This window comes from Muscardinus avellanarius, assembly GCF_963383645.1.
Source record: "Muscardinus avellanarius genome assembly, chromosome: 17".
NCBI classification, from domain to species: domain Eukaryota; kingdom Metazoa; phylum Chordata; class Mammalia; order Rodentia; family Gliridae; genus Muscardinus; species Muscardinus avellanarius.
The window spans coordinates 40688023-40707463 of record NC_137803.1 but is presented as its reverse complement, the minus strand read 5'-3'; the positions used below and the strand labels follow the sequence as shown (position 1 = coordinate 40707463).

At 40.7% G+C, this 19441-nt stretch overlaps 2 protein-coding genes across 2 annotated transcripts; one reads left to right on the top strand and one right to left on the bottom strand.

Annotated features, from left to right (window-relative positions):
* Window positions 1-1696: 1696 nt before the first annotated feature.
* Window positions 1697-13680, top strand: ZNF397 (zinc finger protein 397; the record flags this gene model as incomplete). Its single annotated transcript, XM_080714702.1, has 5 exons — window positions 1697-2110; window positions 2375-2516; window positions 4952-5050; window positions 13059-13258; window positions 13576-13680. 5 exons carry the CDS (start codon window positions 1697-1699, stop codon window positions 13678-13680), a joined length of 960 nt encoding a protein of 319 aa, XP_080570828.1.
* Window positions 13681-13873: 193 nt separating this feature from the next.
* LOC308276110 (zinc finger and SCAN domain-containing protein 30-like) lies at window positions 13874-19101 on the bottom strand (the record flags this gene model as incomplete). The annotated part of the gene is made up of 3 exons (XM_080714701.1): window positions 13874-13997; window positions 18260-18432; window positions 18694-19101. 3 exons carry the CDS (start codon window positions 19099-19101, stop codon window positions 13874-13876), a joined length of 705 nt encoding a protein of 234 aa, XP_080570827.1.
* Window positions 19102-19441: the final 340 nt, after the last annotated feature.

Below are 19441 nucleotides of genomic sequence, written 5' to 3'. Positions count from 1 at the left end.
TAATCCCTAAAGTTAACCGTAGTATTAAGATAGGTTCTGCTGGCTAAATTGAAGGGCATCCATTTCTTTGACTGTCACTCCTCACCACCCCCAAATCAGATCGTATTTGGTCTGTATCACAAAATTTAATGTGTAATTTTTCCATATTTTGTTAAAAATTTTCTTACTCCTTGAATTGCATATCTTTTTTGTCTATGATAACTGTTTTTAAACACATGTAAGCATTTTGCAGTTATTTCTAGGTTACTTTTTCAGTAACCTAGAAAAAAATTTCCGGTACCAGGAGTTGAACCCAGGGGCATTCTACCACCCCAGCTCTATTTTTTAGTCTTTATTTTGAAACACAGTCTCACTAAGTTCCTGCAATCCTCCTGTCTCAGCCTTCCAAGTACTGAGATTGTAAGTGTGCGCCATCTCACCCAGCTGAGCAAAACCTTTTAAACCTAATGCCACCTCAAGACACAGCCTCAGTCTTTGTCAAAGAACGCATATCCCTCAGTGTTTGTCAAAAAAATTCTGTGAATACCAAATGTGACTAAACCTAAAATATACCATAATATAAGAACCAATATTACTATTGTTAAGAATATTCATCTATAGATAGAAGGTAAATATCAGTATTATTAAATTCTTTCCAGAAATTTGTGCATGCCTGTAATCTAAGTACTTGGGAGGCCAAGACAGGGGGATTGCAGATTTGAGGACAGCCTCAAATGACACTCTCCTTCAAAACAAAAATATAAAAAGGGCCAGAGGTGTAGCTTGGTAGTAGAATGCCTCTGAGTTCAATCCCCAGTGACACACACATACACATACACCCTACCTAGATGTTACTCTTGGAAGTTCGAGTCTGAGGCCTATATATTATTAAAAAGTTATGCAAGTTTTATATGTGTGTTTAAAGACAGATTTTTGAAAAATAATTTGCTGGATGTGGTGGTTCATGCTGGTAATCCCAGTACTTTGGGGGCTGAGGCAGAAGGATCCCAATAGTTGGGAGACTGAAACAGGATATCTGGTTCAAGGCCAGCCTCAGCAACTTGGCAAGACCTTGTTTCAAAATAAAAAATAAGCCGGGCATGGTGGCACATGCTTGTAATCCCAGTACTTGAGAGAGGCTGAGACAGGAGGACTGCAGGTACATAGCCAGCCTTAGCGAGCTATTTAGTGAGGCCTTCTACAACCTTGTGAGACCCTGTTTCAGAATAAAAACTTGGGCTGGAGGTATAGCCTAGAGATAGAACATCCCTGGGCTCAATTCCCATTACCACAAAATAAAATAAAATGGGGTAGGAATGTAGCTCGGAAGTAGAATATTCCTAGCTTCAATCACCAGTGCCCTCAAAAAAATTTATAAAGGAAATAATTTTCTCATGTGATTCATGTTAGTATTGCATTATTCTAAAATTATTTTAACACTAGTGATAGAAATTCTACATAGTAGTAGGCAATAAGGTGAGTGATTTCTAGCTTGTCATTTGATTATTGTTTATTTTAATGAGTCGTAAATCTCCCAATTTTTATTGGGACTAATAGTGACTAATCTTTATTATTAAAAGTTTTTAAGACTTTTTTTCCCCTGCTGTAAGTTAACAGTGCTTTTATATCCTTTAGGAAAGAAGAGATTATCCCAAAAAAACTCTCAAAAACAGAACTCAGTTGTACTGAGATTTTTGCTAAGCTGTTTCAGCCCAGAATGTCTGTGGATTCCAGAGCAATTTCAACTCTGATACCTCAGGATCATCGGGAACAAGAATTCATACTAGTAAAAGTAGAAGATAGCTTTTCCTGGGGTCAGAAATTTAAACACAATAGGAGTTTCCAATCCTGCCAAGAATTGTTTCGACAGCAGTTCAGAAAGTTTTGCTACCATGAGACACCTGGGCCCCGGGAGGCTTTGGGCCGACTCCAGGAGCTTTGCTATCAGTGGCTCATGCCAGAATTGCACACAAAGGAACAGATTCTAGAACTGCTGGTGCTGGAGCAGTTCCTGAGCATCCTGCCTGAGGAGCTTCAGATGTGGGTTCAGCAACATAGTCCAAGAAGTGGCGAGGAAGCTGTGACTCTTTTGGAGGATTTGGAGAGAGAGTTTGATGATCCAGGGCAGCAGGTGGGAACAAAGAGAAGTGAAGTGATGGTTGTGGGAAAAGAAATTCATAGCCTGGGGCATGTAGTATAACAATAGAATGAACAGTTGTATGTCTCTACTGAACCATAACCCCAAAGTGACATTGAACCAAACCTGTCTCTACCCTTAGTCTTTTCCCCTACCTTCATCTGTGGTGATGTCCTTGTTAACCTGTCTGAGATTTTTATTAAGCAGTTTCCCTAGAGGATTTTTCTCACAAAGCTAATTATGTTTTACTGATTTCAGGTCCCAGTTAATCCACAGGGAACAGCAGTGCCCTGGAAGGATTTGACAAGTCTTGGAGCATCTCAGGAATCCACAAATATCCAACTCCAGCCTTTAAAGACACCGCTGAAATCCTGGAAACCTTGGCTTTCCCCTAAAAGTGGTGAGGAATAGGAACTCATGTCAACTAGGCCTGGTTTTAAGGATGCAGAATTAATTACAGTTTCAAACTTGCCACTGTGAGCATCACTTTTATTGTTCTAAACCAGAGATGCTTCACAGTCCTCATGAATTGCAGCTAGCCCTCCCAGTGTCAGTTTTCCTGTGATTCATTCACTTATTCAGTCATAACACTATAGAGCACTAGTACATTTCTGGTACTATGGTAGGCTCTGGGTCTCTTCTCAAGGTGCTTTGAAGTTTAAATGAATGGTGGATAAGCAAAGTAGCAATTGCAATCTAAATCATATAAGTAAGCACTGGGTACTGTGGGAGCACATATAACAACACCTAACCCAGTCTTAAAGGTTCAGGGGTCACAGCCTAGAGGAAGAAACACTTAAACTAAGACTTGAGCTCTGCATAGGAGTGTGAGGAGGAGAAAGCCAGGTACAAAGATAGGAGGAAGAGGAGTTTGAGAAAAGCCCTGAAGGTGAGAGAATGTGACCCATCTAGAAATTATGGGGAGTTCAATTTGACTTTAACGGAGAATTGATAAGGGAGAAGCGATGAGGGAAACAAGAAGAAAATGGAACCCAAGGTGTGAAAACACGGATGTCATACTATTTCATCTGCACAGTTCCTTAAGTTCTTAAGGTGTATAGTTAAAGGGTTTGGGATAGAGGAGTAACATGGTTGAAATTGTGAGTTCAAACTTAGCTTCCGAGTAGAAAATGGATTTGAGAAAAGCAAGACTAGATGCCTGTTAGAGACTATTGTAATCCAGGTGGGCATTTTACTTGTGACTATTTCATCAACACCAAAATGCCCCAGACTAAACCCACCATCAGATATGTTAATAAGTAATTAACAAATAGATAATAATATATTTCTTAACAAGTTAATAAATCAGCTTATGGCAGGGGTGGGGAAGATCAAAACTAAATGCTGTTACTAAGCATTTAAATTGCATTGTAGTATCTGGTCTGTGTGTAAGTGTAAGAGAAACAGACAGACAGACACACAGGGGATTGAACCCAAGAGCATTCTACCTCCAAGCTACACCCCAGTCCTATTATTTTATTTTGAAATGGGATCTCACTAAATTGTTGAGGGCATTATTAAGTTACTGAATCTTTATTAAGTTAAACCTGGGATCTTCCTCCTCTCTCAGCCTCCAAAGTACTGGGATTACATGTGTGTACCACCATACTTGGCTAATATCTGGTCACTGTTCAAAGCAGAGCACAAGAGAGAGAGGATTTGAAAGTAATATTCAAGTTTTGTTCTTGAACAACCTGGTTAATAGTGGCGCTATTCATCTAAATGGGAAAACAAGGAAAAACAAATAGATCTGATGATGTGTTTAGTTTGGGCATTTTGGTGCTTGTGAAATAGTCTCCAGTAAATTGCCCAATTAGAAGTTGGATATGAGAATATAGAGCTTCACAGAGAGTATCAGGATAGAAATGGGGACATGGGGAGGCATTAGCTTACAGTATAAGTGGTCATTGAAACCTAGGGAGTAAACCGTTGTAGAATGAGGATACATGAGAGCCCAGAAAAAAAGTCTGGAGGAACACTGCTATTTGGGTTTCTAGCCCTAGAATCTAAGAAGGAATAGCCACAGAAACCAGACCAATGTGGCTAGGAAGTGTCTCGTCCTAGAAGAAAGGTGTGGTCCTTGATGCCAGTGTTGCAAAGAGGTCAACCAAGTAAGAACTAAACAAATTCACTGTTTGAAGTTGGTGACCTTGACAAACGTATTATCTGTGGAAGTAGTGGAGGTGAGGAAGGTACAGTCAAAATTAAGTTGCAGAGTGCAGATAAGCCCACACACAACCAGAAATTTTACCGTGAATTAGGGAATGAGGTTGCTTGGCAGAGGACTATAGGCAAAAAACTTGGTTTTTAAAAGGTGAGAAGAGCCGGACGTAGTGGCGCACGCTTGTAATCTCCGCACTTGGGAGGCAGACAGGAGGATCGCGCGGGCTTGAAGCCAGCCGCACTGGATTAAGAGACCCTGTTTCCAAATAAAAATATAAATATAAAATAGGTCTGGGAGTGTAGCCCGGAGGTAGAAGGGCTTCCAGAAACCCCAGTACCACCAAAAAAAAAAAAAAAAAAAAAAAAAGGCGAGAAGAGATTTGCACTTAGTATATGCTGATGAACAAGTGTCAGTCTAGAAAGAGATTGAAAATAATAAAAAGATATAGTGTGTAACTGACCAATTGAAGTCTCAGTGGAAGCAGGGAAGGATGAAATCCAAAGTATAGATACAGGCAGTAACATTAGAAAGACTACTGACCAGCTGGAAAGATGTAGAGAGTGACATCTTGGTAGGAAGACAAGATCCCTCTGTTTGCTCTCACAGAAAAAGTGAATATGGAGAGTGACTGAAGAAATGTTAAATCTCTTTTTTGCTATTTGTCATTTCAGATTGTGAGAACAATGCAGCAGCAGCAGCAACAACAAAAGAAGACACTTCTGAAGAAAACTCACAGGGACTCTCTCAAGGACCTTCATTTGGAGGAGTTAATTATCATAAAAGCAATTTAGAGTGGCAGCAAGGAAGTGCTATAGGAGAGAAATTAAGAAGGCCCTCTCCTCACAGAGGCAGCTTTAGGCAAGTGATCTTCACACATAGATCCTTAGGAAAGAGAGACCATCATGATGAGCCTCAAAGATGCTTGCTTCTAAGTACAAACTCTGTAACAAGTCAGAAAGTTCCTACAGAAGAGAGACCATATAGATGTGATGTATGTGGGCACAGCTTCAAGCAGCATTCTTCTCTAACACAACATCAGAGAATCCATACTGGAGAAAAGCCCTATAAATGTAACCAGTGTGGCAAGGCCTTTAGTTTAAGGTCATATCTTATTATTCATCAGAGAATTCATAGTGGTGAGAAAGCATATGAATGCAGTGAATGTGGAAAAGCCTTCAATCAGAGCTCAGCTCTCATTAGACATCGGAAAATTCACACTGGTGAGAAAGCTTGTAAGTGTAATGAATGTGGCAAAGCATTCAGTCAAAGTTCATATCTCATTATACATCAAAGGATTCACACTGGTGAGAAACCCTATCAGTGTAATGAGTGTGGGAAAACCTTTAGCCAGAGCTCAAAGCTTATTAGACATCAGCGAATTCATACAGGTGAAAGACCTTATGAATGCAATGAATGCGGGAAAGCTTTCAGACAGAGCTCTGAACTGATTACCCATCAGAGAATACATAGTGGCGAGAAACCCTATGAATGCAATGAATGTGGGAAAGCCTTCAGTCTGAGCTCAAACCTCATCAGACATCAAAGAATTCACAGCGGAGAAGAACCCTATCAGTGTAATGAATGTGGCAAAACCTTTAAAAGACGCTCAGCCCTTGTTCAGCATCAGAGAATCCATTCTGGGGATGAAGCTTATATATGTAATGAATGTGGGAAAGCTTTCAGGCACAGGTCAGTCCTTATTCGCCACCAGAGAGTCCACACTGTAAAGTAATTTGTGAATACAATGAATGTTGTAAATACTTTAGTCAAATTTGTATCTTCATTTGTCGGAAGGGTTTTCTTTGGAGCAATACTCTATAAACCTTGTAAGCTCCTGGGTCTTGAGTCAGTCTAACTTACTTTGTTCAGCACCTCCCAATAGTAATTCAAATTGTCCTTTGAAACCTTTCCCTATAACTAATCAGAGAAGATGGGATAAATGTTACTTCTAGCTTTTCTCTTACTGTTAGGAATACTCAGGAAATATGAAAAACAGGAATGTAACATTGAAGTCTCATTTTCTGTGAGAATGTGTTGAAAAGGGTATAGGGACCCAGGTGCCATCAGTGCATCTGATTGTCAGTGTGCTATGTTTAGTAGGTAGTGTGAACAGCATGAAAGACTTTGTCTCAGGAACTCAAAATTGTACTGACCCATTTAAGAACCATAGAGTAAGAAAAGTGAAATAGTTTTGTCAGTGTCTTGATGAGCCAGGGCAGGTCAGAAATAGGCATGAGAAGAAAGTATACAAATTAATTTATCTAATAGTTACTGAACTAGCTTTGTGCCAAGGACTAGAGATACAATTGAAAAATAAGACATAATCTCTATAGTCTAGGGGCATGGCAGCCAATTAGGCAGTAGCACTATGATGTGACCAGTGCTCCCAGTGCACCAGTGGATATGAAAATAATGTGAAGGTTGAGTTAGCCAGGGAAAAATGTTCCTAGTAGAGGGAACAACAGAAAAAGGCCAGGAAGAAAGTAAGGCATTTCCTGTTGAGTTCTTTTTGCAGTGGGATTGTGTCTATAAGTGTGAGTGGAGCCAGATTGAAGCAATAGGTATTGCAAATTTTCTATTAATAGACAGAACCTAGAGCACTTAAACCATGGCAGAGAGAATTTTTTTTAATGGTAGGACATTAATGTAGGAATTATTACATTACAAAAGGGATATATTCTATAGAGAGCTTTTACAAATGTAAGAAATAGAATAGGTGCTTGCTAAAGGATTTGTATGTATCCTTAGTAATTTCTCATTTACAGCCCATATTTTGCAGATGAGGAAATGAAAGCTAAAGGTCATAGCTATAAATGGAAAGATCAGACTTTGAACTAGAACTCTACTGTGGAGTCATTTTATAGTGTCTCCTCATAAAAAAGTCCCAGTAGAAAAGCTGATATTAAAGTAGGCAAATAACAAAAGAATAAGTGTCAATGGACAATAAATGTATGTCAGTCTCCTGCATTAAAATGTTTACTAAAGCAAGAATTGAGATGGCACTTCTTTTACATATAAAAGGATAAAGATTCAGAGAAATTGGGACCTACATGCTCCTGATAGGATATGAATAGATAACATCTCTGGCAATTAATACCAAAAGCCTTAAGCATTACCTTTTGACTTTGAAGTTCTACTTGAAAAATATACACTCAGAATCATCATGAATGTATACAAAGTCTTAAAAGCTGTTGAGACTGATACTGAATAATGTTAAATTAAGCATTTATGAATATTGTTAAGTAAAAAGACTAGTACATTATGAATTCCTATAAAATAAATAAATAAATAAAATAAATAGTTTTATGCATTAAAACTACTGGAAATACACAATCCCAAAGTTCTGTAGTGGTTGTCTTTGGGTGGTGAGATTATGGGTAATTAATATTTTCCTGTGTTTTTATATATTTTCCAAATTTTTCAACAGTATTTAATAATATTAGGAGGGTGTAATGGTGCATGCTTGTAATCCCAGCATTTGGGATTCTGAGACTGGAGGATCACGGTTCGTGAACAGCCTCAGCCATTTAGCGAGGCCCTTAGCAACTCAGTGAGACCCTGTTTAACGAAATTTAAAAAGACTAAAAAATAGGGCTGGGGTGTATAGCTCGGAGGTTCCATGCCCCTGGGTTCCATCCCCAGTAGCACACACACACACAAAAAATAGAAAGTGGCCAGGAGTATAGCTCAGTCGTAGTATGTACTTAGTATGCATGACACCCTGGGTTCAATTTCCAACACCAAAAAAGAGGAAAAAGTGAATGGAAGCCCATGAGAGTTGGGAAAAGATTAAGAAAAGCACATAGCATAAGACCCTTCCAGGTCTCCATTTGTTAGCTCAGTTTGTTTTGGTTGGTTTTCTGTTTCATCATTGAAAAAACAATGGACTTATACATAATATTTTTTTAAAGTTAACTACAAATAATACATCCCTTTGCAAATAGAATGAAAAAAGTAATAACTGAAGTGATTAAGACCTTTGATTGGTAGTGCTTTTCCTGAATGCTGCAGCCATAACAATTTACCTTACAACTCTAGACCCTCACATTAAAAAGCTCTCCCCTCTAATCCCAATACTTGGGAGGATAAGACAGAAGATCTGCAAGTTCAAGGCCAGCCTCAGCAACATAGCAAGACTCTGTTTCGAAATAAAAAAAAAAAAAAAAAAAAAAGCCAGGCGTGGTAGCACACGCTTGTAATCCCCGCGCTTGGGAGGCTGAGACAGGAAGATCACACAGTTTCAAAGCCAGCCTCAGCTACTTAGGCTCTCAGCAACTTAGTGAGACCCTGTTTCCAAATAAAGTATAAAATAGATCTGAGAGTATAGCCTGGAGGTAGAAAGCCCCTGGGTTCCACCCCCAGTCCCACCAAAAAATAAAAAAATAATAAATAAACAAATAATAAAAACGGAGAGTGTAGCTTTCAGGTAGAATGCCTCTAGGTACAACTTTCATTACAAAAAAAAAGCTGAAGGAGATGACCTTGTAGGTCAACAGCTTCAACATTTCACCTGGTGTGGTGGTGGCGCACACCTGCAATCCCAGTATTTGGGAGGCTGAGACAGGAGGATGGCAGGTTTAAGGCCAGCCTCAGCAATTTAGCGAGAACCTTAGTATCTTAACAAGGTCCTGTTTCAAACTTAAAAAGGTTTTCTTTTTTTTTTTTAAAAAAAAAAGGATCTTCAAGTATATCTTAGAGGCAGAGCACCTGAGTTCAATCCCCAGTACCCCCCCAAAGTGTCTGCATTTCAATGAAATGGAGGGGACATCAATACATGCTGGGTATCAAAGGAAATTGTTTTCTTGCTGACCAGCCTTTTCTGGAAGAATAATTCATGCTTTTCCTTCTGCTTAGGGCTCTTGTTTGTCCTGCTCTAGAGGCAATCTGGAGGTAAAACTGTATACTTTATCCTTTCTCTGAGCTATATCCCCAGCCCAGGGTTTTTTTTTTCTTAAAACAAGGTCTTGCTAAATTGCTGAGGCTGGTCTTGAACCTGCAGTCCTCCTGTCTCAGCTTCCCAAGTACTAGAATTACAAGGGTGTTCCACCATGCCAAACTACATGGAGTTTTTAAGTATGCAATTTAGAGATGGGCATAGTGGGTTACTCCACTAATCCAGTACTTGGAAGGCAGACCGTAGGATCACAGGTTGGTTTGAGGTCCGCCTCGGCAATTTAACAAATCTCTATTTGAAAATAAAAACTAAAATAGGGTTGGAGGTGTAGCTCAGAGGTAAAATACTTCTGGGTTCAATCCATGGTACCCCCCACATGCACGTAATTTAGAAAAAGCTTACTAGCTTCCTACCTCTTCCCGTTCTTCATTACCATAGATAGCATGCAACTAATGCTGTCTGAGAGGATTGGAAATTTAAAGGCAATCTGAGCATGGTCTCTAGGCTTTCACTTCTATTGGGAACCTGCTGAGGGGGCGAGGGGAAGGTCACGGCAGCCTCCCAGGCCCTTGGTTCTTAGCAGTGCTTAGGAGTCTGATCCCATACATATACCTCCCTCCCCAAATACCCCAAAGGAAAGGAAGAGTTCTCATTCTGGTGGTTGTAGAATATGTATATTTAAAGAGACTCAGGGTCCTTCTACTCAAATCCAACTGTCCCCTCAATATTGTGATTTTCCTGGTAAACTTAGCCCTAGAGACTGTCAGTTTCCTGAGCCTTGGCCCAGGGAATAGAAAATGAGAACACCAGGGCGTGATGGCGCACGCTTATAATCCCCGCGCTTGGGAGACGGAGACAGGAGGATCACGCTGGTTCAAAGCCAGCCATGCTGGCTTAAGAAACCCTGTTTCCAAATAAAAATATAAAATGGGTCTGGGAGTGTAGCCTGGAGGTAAAAGGGTTTCCAGGAACCCCAGTACCACCAAAAAATTAAAAAAAAAAAAAAGGCCGGGTGTGGTAGCGCACGCTTGTAATCCCCACACTTGGGAGGCTGAGACAGGAGGATCACACAGGTTCGAAGCCAGCCTCAGCTACTTAGTGAGGCTCTAGCAACTTAGTGAGACCCTTTTTCCAAATAAAAATATAAAAGGTCTGGAGTAGAGCCTGGAGGTAGAAAAGCCCCTGGGTTCCACCCCCAGTACCATCAAAAAAATAAAAAAGAAATAAAAAAGAAAGAAAGAAAGAAAACGAGAACACCAATTCCCTACTTCTCATAAACCCATCCCCACCCTCTAGCCTCTCCACTCAAGTTATGCTCCCTGTTCCTGAATGAATAATTTCAAAGCCAAACTTTAAAACAACTTTTATTACACTGTAATACTAAGCAGTTGAAGTATATACTCAATATATATGTTGAAATTCACTACCAAAAATCATTTACTTAACACGGTTTTCACCAAATATATTAGGATCAGGGGAGAAAACACTAAAAGAAAGTGCTCCAACATGTTATCAGTGTTGTGTGATTTATAGTTTCTGTATTATCAACATCCACCGTTAATTCAGGAAAAAAATGATATTTAAAACATTAAATCATTTGATTGTCACCTAGAGAAAAGGGAACACTATCCATCTGACAGGCCCCTTTAAACTTGTGATTGATCTCGCTCAATGATAACTGCACACAACCTTTGGACACAAACTCTTCCACCTTCATTACCTCTATTACTGACAGCAGCTATGATCACCAAGTCTTTGAAATTGACTTTTCCTTAGGTATTAGTTGCACTCAGAAACTGTAGAGTAATTAAAACTGCCAAAATAAAAATTAGCAAGGAAATATAATTTTGAGGAATCAAAATAGTCAATTCAATAAGTATTTATTGCCCTCAAGTGGCTTAGGGTCTATGACCTTGGTGCTGAGGAGGATGAGTAGGGAATAGGAAATGGTGGTGCTGGGGAAGACAAGCCTCTTATTACTGTGTTCCTTTAAGGTTCCCATTGCCTGGGCCTTGGGGTCACATACACTCCAGTCCCTACACTGTCCCTCTAGCCTCCTTGGTATACACACGTGGTTGTTTCCATAAGATTCAACAGTCTTCCACCACATCTGAGTGCTTCAAGGTCTTATAGGTCACTCAGTTTGGGATGGTAATTATAAATATGAAGAGAAACCAACACATGTCCTCATAGCACATTTTCAGAACACATATATGTCCTGGTTTCTGAGCCAGAGTCTATGAAAACTCCAGATCTTCTTATCTTCATGCTATGTATGTGCTATGATCTCTAGCTTTTCTCTTCTCCCCTGTCCATTACCTGCCTAACTTCTACAATTCAGATCTCAACTGAGAAGTCACGTCCAGGAAGTCTTTAGTGACTCAGACCAGGTAAGGTTATCATTGCCGCATGTGTGAACAGAGTTCTGGATTTATCCTATCAAAGTACTTATTGTACACTAAAATATGTTTTGTATATTAGCCCTTTACTCTGGAAGATCAAAGATCATGTCTGTCTCCAGTGGCTCAGGTGCTCAATAAATAGACCTCAGTTGACCTCAGCAGGAGGTTCACGGTGTAGAGAGAACTGGCAAGGGGACAGAATGAGCCACCATTTCTCAGACAATATTAAACTGATCTAGGACATAATTCAGCATTTCACAACCACACGTTCAACACTTCCAAGAGCTGAAAAACTCAGCACATGCTTCCACCCATGAAATGCACAAATGCTCTTGCTGAGCAGGGATCTTATCCTTGCCATCTTCTCAGGAGCTCTTTCAGGTCCCCAATTCTGAATTTACTTGTGAAGTGTCCAATGGCAGTTATAATTGGGTGGTAGAGTATCCCCATCTAGAAATGGGTTAGGCATTTGTAGGAAATACCTATTATTCTTTTTGGAGAAGACCAAGGTAAATTTTTTCTTTCATTCAACACTTCAACAATTGTAACAGACATCTTTATATATGGATCTCTTCTTATGGTACTCAACAGGTATGGAACTGAAAGGACAGACACCCTGCTCTCACAAGACCGCTATCATTTGTAGACTCTTACACGCAAAGTGAATTCCTTCCAGTCCACACTGTGCAACCCTTACTCATAGTTAAACTCTGGTGTGTGTTCTCTGATGCTGCATAAGACTTGACCTGTGCCTAAATGTTTTCCTACACTCACTACATTCATAAGGCTTCTCCCCAGTGTGGATTCTTCGGTGCTGGGTGAGGGCTGAGCTCTGGTTGAAGGATTTTCCACATTCACTGCATACATAAGGTTTCTCTCCAGTGTGAATTCTTAGATGTTCAATAAGCATAGAGCGTCTACCAAAAGCCTTACCACATTCAATACATTCATATCCTTTATCTCCAGTGTGAATTTTTTTATGCTGAACAAGGGCTGAGCTCCGGCTGAAGGCTTTACCACATTCACCACACTTGTAAGGTTTTTCTCCAGTATGGATTCTCTGATGCCTGTTGCGTGCTGAGCTGCCCCTGAAAGTTCTTCCACATTCACAACATTCATATGGTTTTTCACCACTATGAATTCTCTGATGCCTGACAAGGTCTGAGCTCAAACTAAAGGCTTTGCCACATTCTTTACATGCATAAGGTCTCTCTCCAGTGTGAATTCTCTGATGTCTAACCAGTTTTGAGCTCTGAAAAAAGGCTTTCCCACAGTCAACACACTCATAGAGTTTTTCCCCTGGGCAAATTCTCTCTTGTGTAATATTTGAGTTCAGACTGCGATCTCCTTCACTCTCATGACATTCAAGGACACTCTGCTCTGTGGGGATTTTCTTGCTGAAGGTTGCCAGACTGAAATATCTTTCCTGGGAAGAAAGCTGACTCATTTTGTTCCATGCAGCACTTCTCCTTTGCTTCTCAGAGTTGTCCAGACTTCCCAAAGCTTCTTCAATTATCTGTCCTAAAGGAGTTTCCCCTGGAAGGTTTCCTGGGGATATCATAGTTGCTGATGCAACACATTCAATGATTTCTTGCTCTGTGGTCAACATTTTGTTAGCTGTCATCTTGCCATCTAAAAATGTGAACAAAAAATGTGTCATTTACTTCCCAGTCAGAAGAAAAGTAATTATTGTAGTAGGAACAAAAAATAAACCAAACGAAATAGGTGTTTGCCTATTAGAAGGAAAATTCTTAAAATTAGCTTCCCAATCTAGAAGAATTCAGAGGAATGGCCTGGAGTAGTGGGAGGTGGCCCTCAGAGTAAAACAATGAGTCTGAATTAGAGAGGAGAGATGGTCAAAAAGGGACAATTGTGCAATGCAATTATGCTCTTGAGGCTCCAGAACCCTGCTAAAGAGTCAATAAAAGTTGGGTTTTACCTAAGACTACATCACTGCTTGTTCTTTTCCTTTAAAATCCTGCACTCCCTCCCATTATAGATCATTCCTGAAGAACTTGCCCTCAATAAATCACCTGCACCCCAATCTCCACCTCAAATTCTTCTTAAAGCAAGATATACAATTAGGCTACTGATGAATCTATAGGAAAACTATAACCTGAGGCTGAAAAATAGCATGGTGACTCTTACAATCATATCAAGGAGGATCCCTCCAGTGGCATATACTATTTCCAAAGTGACAAATGTAAATTATTCACATTAATTATTTAGGTAGGCCTAAGACCTTCAAGTCTAAAAAGAGACCTGCATAAAATAACTTAGCAAGAACCTAGTGAAAGCTATCCAAGAACATAAACTTGGGGGCAGGCATAAATGAGAGTAAGGACACTTTGCAAAAGCCAAAGATATCTGAAAAATGGAATCACTATGGCTGATAGGGAGTCTGAATCAATAACAGCGCCACTGTAAAGGAACAAAAACTAATAAAGTAACAGACAATAAAAATAGAAAGACAATGTTGAGGGGGAAGCTCTTTTGTTGTTTGTTTGGAAACAGGGTCTCGCTAGGTTGCTGAAAATCTTGCTAAGCTGCTGAGGCTGGTCTCAAACCTAGGATCCTCCCATGTCAGCCCCTCAAGTACTCAGATTACAGGTGTGTGCCACCAGGCCCAGATAAACTCTGTATTTTTAGCTAAATAGATTCTCACTAGAGTATTTTATTTGTCTTTATCCCTGAAGCTCAAATAAATATGGAGAATGCCAAGACATCCTGCTGCCTCGGCATCTATGTGTTGAGAACCCCCACTCCACATAGTTAAAATCGGCAAAAACGCCCCGAGAAGGAGGTATCGTCTCTGGCCAAAGTACCCCCCACTTTTAGATACCCTTCACTATTATTTCCTTTAACTTTCTACACGAATTGCTCCAGTGATGTGAAATTAGGACTACAAATAGAAATTGAGTCCGTGGAAATAAAATCTCTAATAATTTGCCTAAACGTCCTTGGCTCTGCTCAATAACAATAAAAACTGGCCAGAATTCAGATGCTGTGATAAGCATTCCAGCTGCAGCAATTACAAAGGGTCTCTGACCCTCACTATCACTAACTTAGGTTAAGCTATTAACTCCGGTAAGGTAGTTCAGTTTAAGGTAACTTTGTTTACCCTTGAGATCCTGCCTAGAGACAGAGAAGATAAAAACCTTGTGTGTGACCTTAAAGCAATTTAGTTGATAAACAACTTAGTTGCCCAAATACAATAGACTCAAGGAAAAAGATTGGTGACTTTTACGCCCAGTGTAAATATTCCTGAAGACAGAGAGGCTGACCGCATGGTTAATGAATATGACAAAATAAAGGACAGACGTTCTAAATATATATGTATGAAGGAAAGGAAATACCGTGTAAGAGTAAGAAAGCATTTTTGCATGAAGAAGAGCTTATCATAAGAAAGTCCCAACTGGGAAAGAAAGGAATTAGAAAGTTAGAAGCAGGTTGCAGAGGGTTTGTGACAGAGAAATGGATTATTAAAGATGGTTAGACTTTTAATAGGCTTATTGTCTAAAGAAGAGTGTTCAGCAGTTAAGGAAATACATCTGACAATTAAAACCAAGAACTTTGTGGTGTTGTTTGTGGTATTTTGTCTGCAAAACTGTGTTGTGAGTTTGCTTAAGCTTTCAGATTCAGAAGGTAAAATGCCAACACCTGGAGAAACTCTATCACATCCACCTGAATCACCACATCTCCCCACACTTGCTATATGAACTGAGCCCAAAAGATGGAAAGTTCCAAGAAAGCCAAAGAAGATTCCCCGAGAAACCCCCAAGCCTTGGCCATGCTTGTTTATTTTGGGAAGTGGCCCCCTGGGACTGCTTATCTGCAAAGACCTTGGAAAAGAATCAGGAGTCAGGAGTCAATCTCTCGAAGATCAACAGCCAGCTGAAGGACTAGTTTTATTACCTTTGTTTACATGTCATTCATTATTATTTCACAATGATTACACCCACCTCCCTCTCCTCTTACTATTAACTTTACTGGTGAAAGGTATAAATTTCTTGGAGTTTTTGTAATAAAGTGTCATTGGCTCAAGAAGCCTTTGTCCACCTCAGATTCTTTCCCAAGCGTCGTACCTAAAAAACTTAGGGAATTCATAGAGGGGAAGGAATCGCTGCAGATAAGTTTCTGCAGAACTCCACCTGCCTTTTGCCCCATCTTTCTGAGGATTTGACCGGGAGCTGACAATAACGACCCAACTGAGATTAGTCGGTGACAAAGAATTTGAAAATGTCCAGAGAAATGTGATGTTCAGCCAGAGAGACAGAAGGAATTAGAGGCTATGAAAAGCTTAGTTAGGCCAGGCACAGTGGTGCACACTTTGCAATCCCAGTACTTGGTAGGCTGAGAGAGGAGGATCACAAGATCAAGGCCAGCCTCAGCAACTTAGGGAGACCCTGTTTCCAAATTAGAAATAAAATCGGGCTAGAGGTATAACTCGGAGGTAGAATGTCTCTGGGTTCAATCCCCAATACCACACAAAAAAGGCTTAAACTAAGGTTAAAATGCAGTTTTCTACTGGGAATAGATCTACCATATGATCCAGCTTTACCACTCCTGGGTATTTTTCCAAAGGGGTTGAAAACAGAGAACTACAGCAACATATGCATACCTATGTTCATAGCAGCACAATTTGTAATAGCCAAAATATGGAAACAACCTAGGTCCCCATCAACAGATGAATGGTTTGCAAAATTATGGGAAATACACACAATGGAATTCTATTCAGCTATAAAGAAGAACAAAATCATGTCATTTGTAAGAAGATGGAAAGTGCTGGAAAGCATTATGTTAAGTGAGATCAGCCAAACACAGAAAGAGAAGGGACATATGTTTCTTCTAATATGCCCAAACTAGTGAGCACTGGGGAAACCAGAGGGACTCCAGATAATGGAAGGGAAATCTCAGCAAAGTCTGAATGGAAAGCTAGGAGAGGAAGGAAGCTGAACGTGATTAATGAGGGGCTACTTCCGAATAGGTGTAAAAGTATGAATATAGCAAGGTTACCCTGGGTATTAATTGTCGGGAGGGGGGAAGGGAAAATGAGGGGGGGAGAGGGCACCCAATACAGATTAAATGAATAACATTTACTTTCAATAAAAAAATAAAAATAAAAAAATAAAAATAAAACCAAGGGAGAACCCAGTCCTTTCAGAGCATTGTTATCGGGTTCCTGGCTGTGTAATTGATTAAGTAGATTATTTCACTTTTCTCCTAGGCCAGATGCTTATGGAATTATTGTTGAAAAAAATCCAGTTTTCTCATTACCTTCATGCATAGGTTGTGTTTTAGGAGAGCTCTGCTAAACAAAAAGGAAACAAATTGAGTCTAGGAATATTTCATATACCTAGTGAGTTCCAGGGGTACCATCCCCCTCAGCAACTTCCCAGCAAATTCTGAGCCATGTCACCTCCTCATGGGGGACTTCTGGCACTCAGAGGTTGGGCTCCTCAGTAAATCTGACCAGCTGGGCATGTGATTGTTCACCTCTACCAATGGGCCATGACTGCTCCCTTTCCTCAAGATCTGGACCCCAGCCCCAGCAGGAGTGGGGAACACTTGGCACCCTCTCATAGATGTGTTCCTTCCTTGGGCATTTGTCCCCTGCCCAGAGATTACCTATATGTTATTCCTGTAAAATTCAGAGTTTAATTTTTAGTTTAAATGATGTAGTGGTTAATAAATCCCCATTATAGTATATGTTCCTTAATATTAAACTTCTCCTGTTAAAGATATGTGGTTTCTGTTATTCATCTCCATCTGATAAACTGTCTTGTTAATGGGACAATTCTTGTTTGTTTGTTTGTTTGTTTGTTTGGTTGGTTGGTTGGCAGGCACTGGGGATTAAACCTAGGGGAATTCTATCTCTGAGCTACATCCCAGCCCCTCGCCCACATTTTGTATTTTTTGGAGGGTACTGGGGATAGAACTCAGGGCATTCTACCTGAGATACACCCCTAGCCCTATTCCATTTTTATTTTGAAACAAGGCCTCTATAAGTTGTGGAGAGCCTAAGTTGCTGAGGCTGTCCTTGAACCTATGATCCTCCTGTCTCAGCTTCCCAAGTATTGGGATTAGAGGCGTGCACCACCATGCCTGGTTTACTTTTTATTTTTAAACAAGGTCTTGCTAAGTTTCCCAGTCTGGCCTTGAACCATTGATCTTCCTGTCTCAGCCTCCCACATTTTGGGATTATAGGCATATACCACCACATTTAGCTTGGGACAAAAATACTTTTTTTTTGCGGGTCTGGGGTTGAAACCCAGGGGCATTCGACCACCAAGCTACACCCCTGCCCTACTTTTTATTTTGAAACAGGGTCTCACTAAGTTGCAGAGGGCCTCACTAAGTAGCTGAGGCTGTCCATGAACCGCAATCCTCCAGTCTCAGCCTCCTAAACCCTGGGATTATAAGTGGGTGCCACCACACCTGGAGGGGGACAAAAATACTTTTTAAACACCAGAATAGTGACTTTGAATACTGTAGTTTTACTAGAGGACTTTATTAAAGGCTGTTATTCTTAACCCAAATTAGAAATGATATTGGAATTTCAGATTTTAGGCAGAGCCAATGGAAGACTATTTCAAGGCAACAGGCCTTTTCACAATAATTAGTGACAGCCATAAGTGACTGTCATTACGAAAATGAATCATGGCACATTTGATAGCCCTTACCTCATCCTCAAACCCTGTGGACTGGGCTCCTCACCTCTCTCGTGGAAAGCCTGGGGCTCCTGAGTCTCTCTCCGGCACTGGTTCTCCAAGGGCTGCAACAGGTCACTCAGAGGCTTCAGGGCTCTCGCAGGTGCCACTTTCTTCCAGATCATATCTTGGCTTTGAGTTGGGTCCTAGGAGTAATCAAGTACCAGCACTGAGATTCTGAGGATATACAAGAGGAAAACCCAACAGAGCAGGACAGAAGGAATCAGAAACTTGTTCAGGTGATTAGAGAAGCAATAGGACTAAAGGCCCTAGTAACTTGAACCAACGAGTGAACAATTAATACACCAAAAGACAGAAATTGGATAACTCAGAAAAGCCAGGGCTGCTCATAAAGCTTCCTCACTAACAATAGGTTGCACAAACAAGCAAAGACGCCAGCTTCTTACCTGTTGCCCTGGTTCATCAAGTTCCTTCTCCAGCTCCTCCAGAAGAGTCACGGCTTCCTCTCCATTATCTGGCCCTTGCTCTCGCACCCAGGCCTGCAGCTCCTCTGGCAGGATAGCCAGGAACTGCTCCAGCACCAGCAGCTCCAGGATCTGCTCCTTGGAATGCACCTCTGGCCTCAGCCACTGGCGGCAAAGCTTGTGAAGTCGGCTCAGAGCCTCTCGAGGCCCACTGAAGTCAGAGTAACCAAACTGCCTGAACCGCTGGCGGAAGACTTCCTGGTTCTGGGCGTTTCTCTCAAGGCCAAACTCCTGTCCCCAAACATAATTCTCTTCTTCAACCTTCACAACTGTGAGTCCTTCTTGTTCTTTTAGAGCATGACAGGCCAAGGTTGTGACTTCTTCTGACATTCTGGGCAGAGAGCCTGAAAAGGGTCCTAGCTGAGGCAGGGAAGAGGTGGAGGCTATGTCTGGGGGACTCCTGAATTCCAACTCTTGCTCACAGTCCTGAAGTGGACAGTGCTCATGTTACACAGGGAAACGTATTTGGCATATAAATGCAGGTTTTTGAAGGCCAACTTCCAAGGAATATAGCACTATAAAGAAACACCTACAGTGGATCAGGCAGTTTACTAATACTAGTTTATTGGGGCCTGACAATGACACTGTGTGATATTATGATCCCCATATTTTAAAGACAAGAATACTGAGCTTCTTGAAAGTTAAAAAAATTTGGCCAAGGCCCCAAACT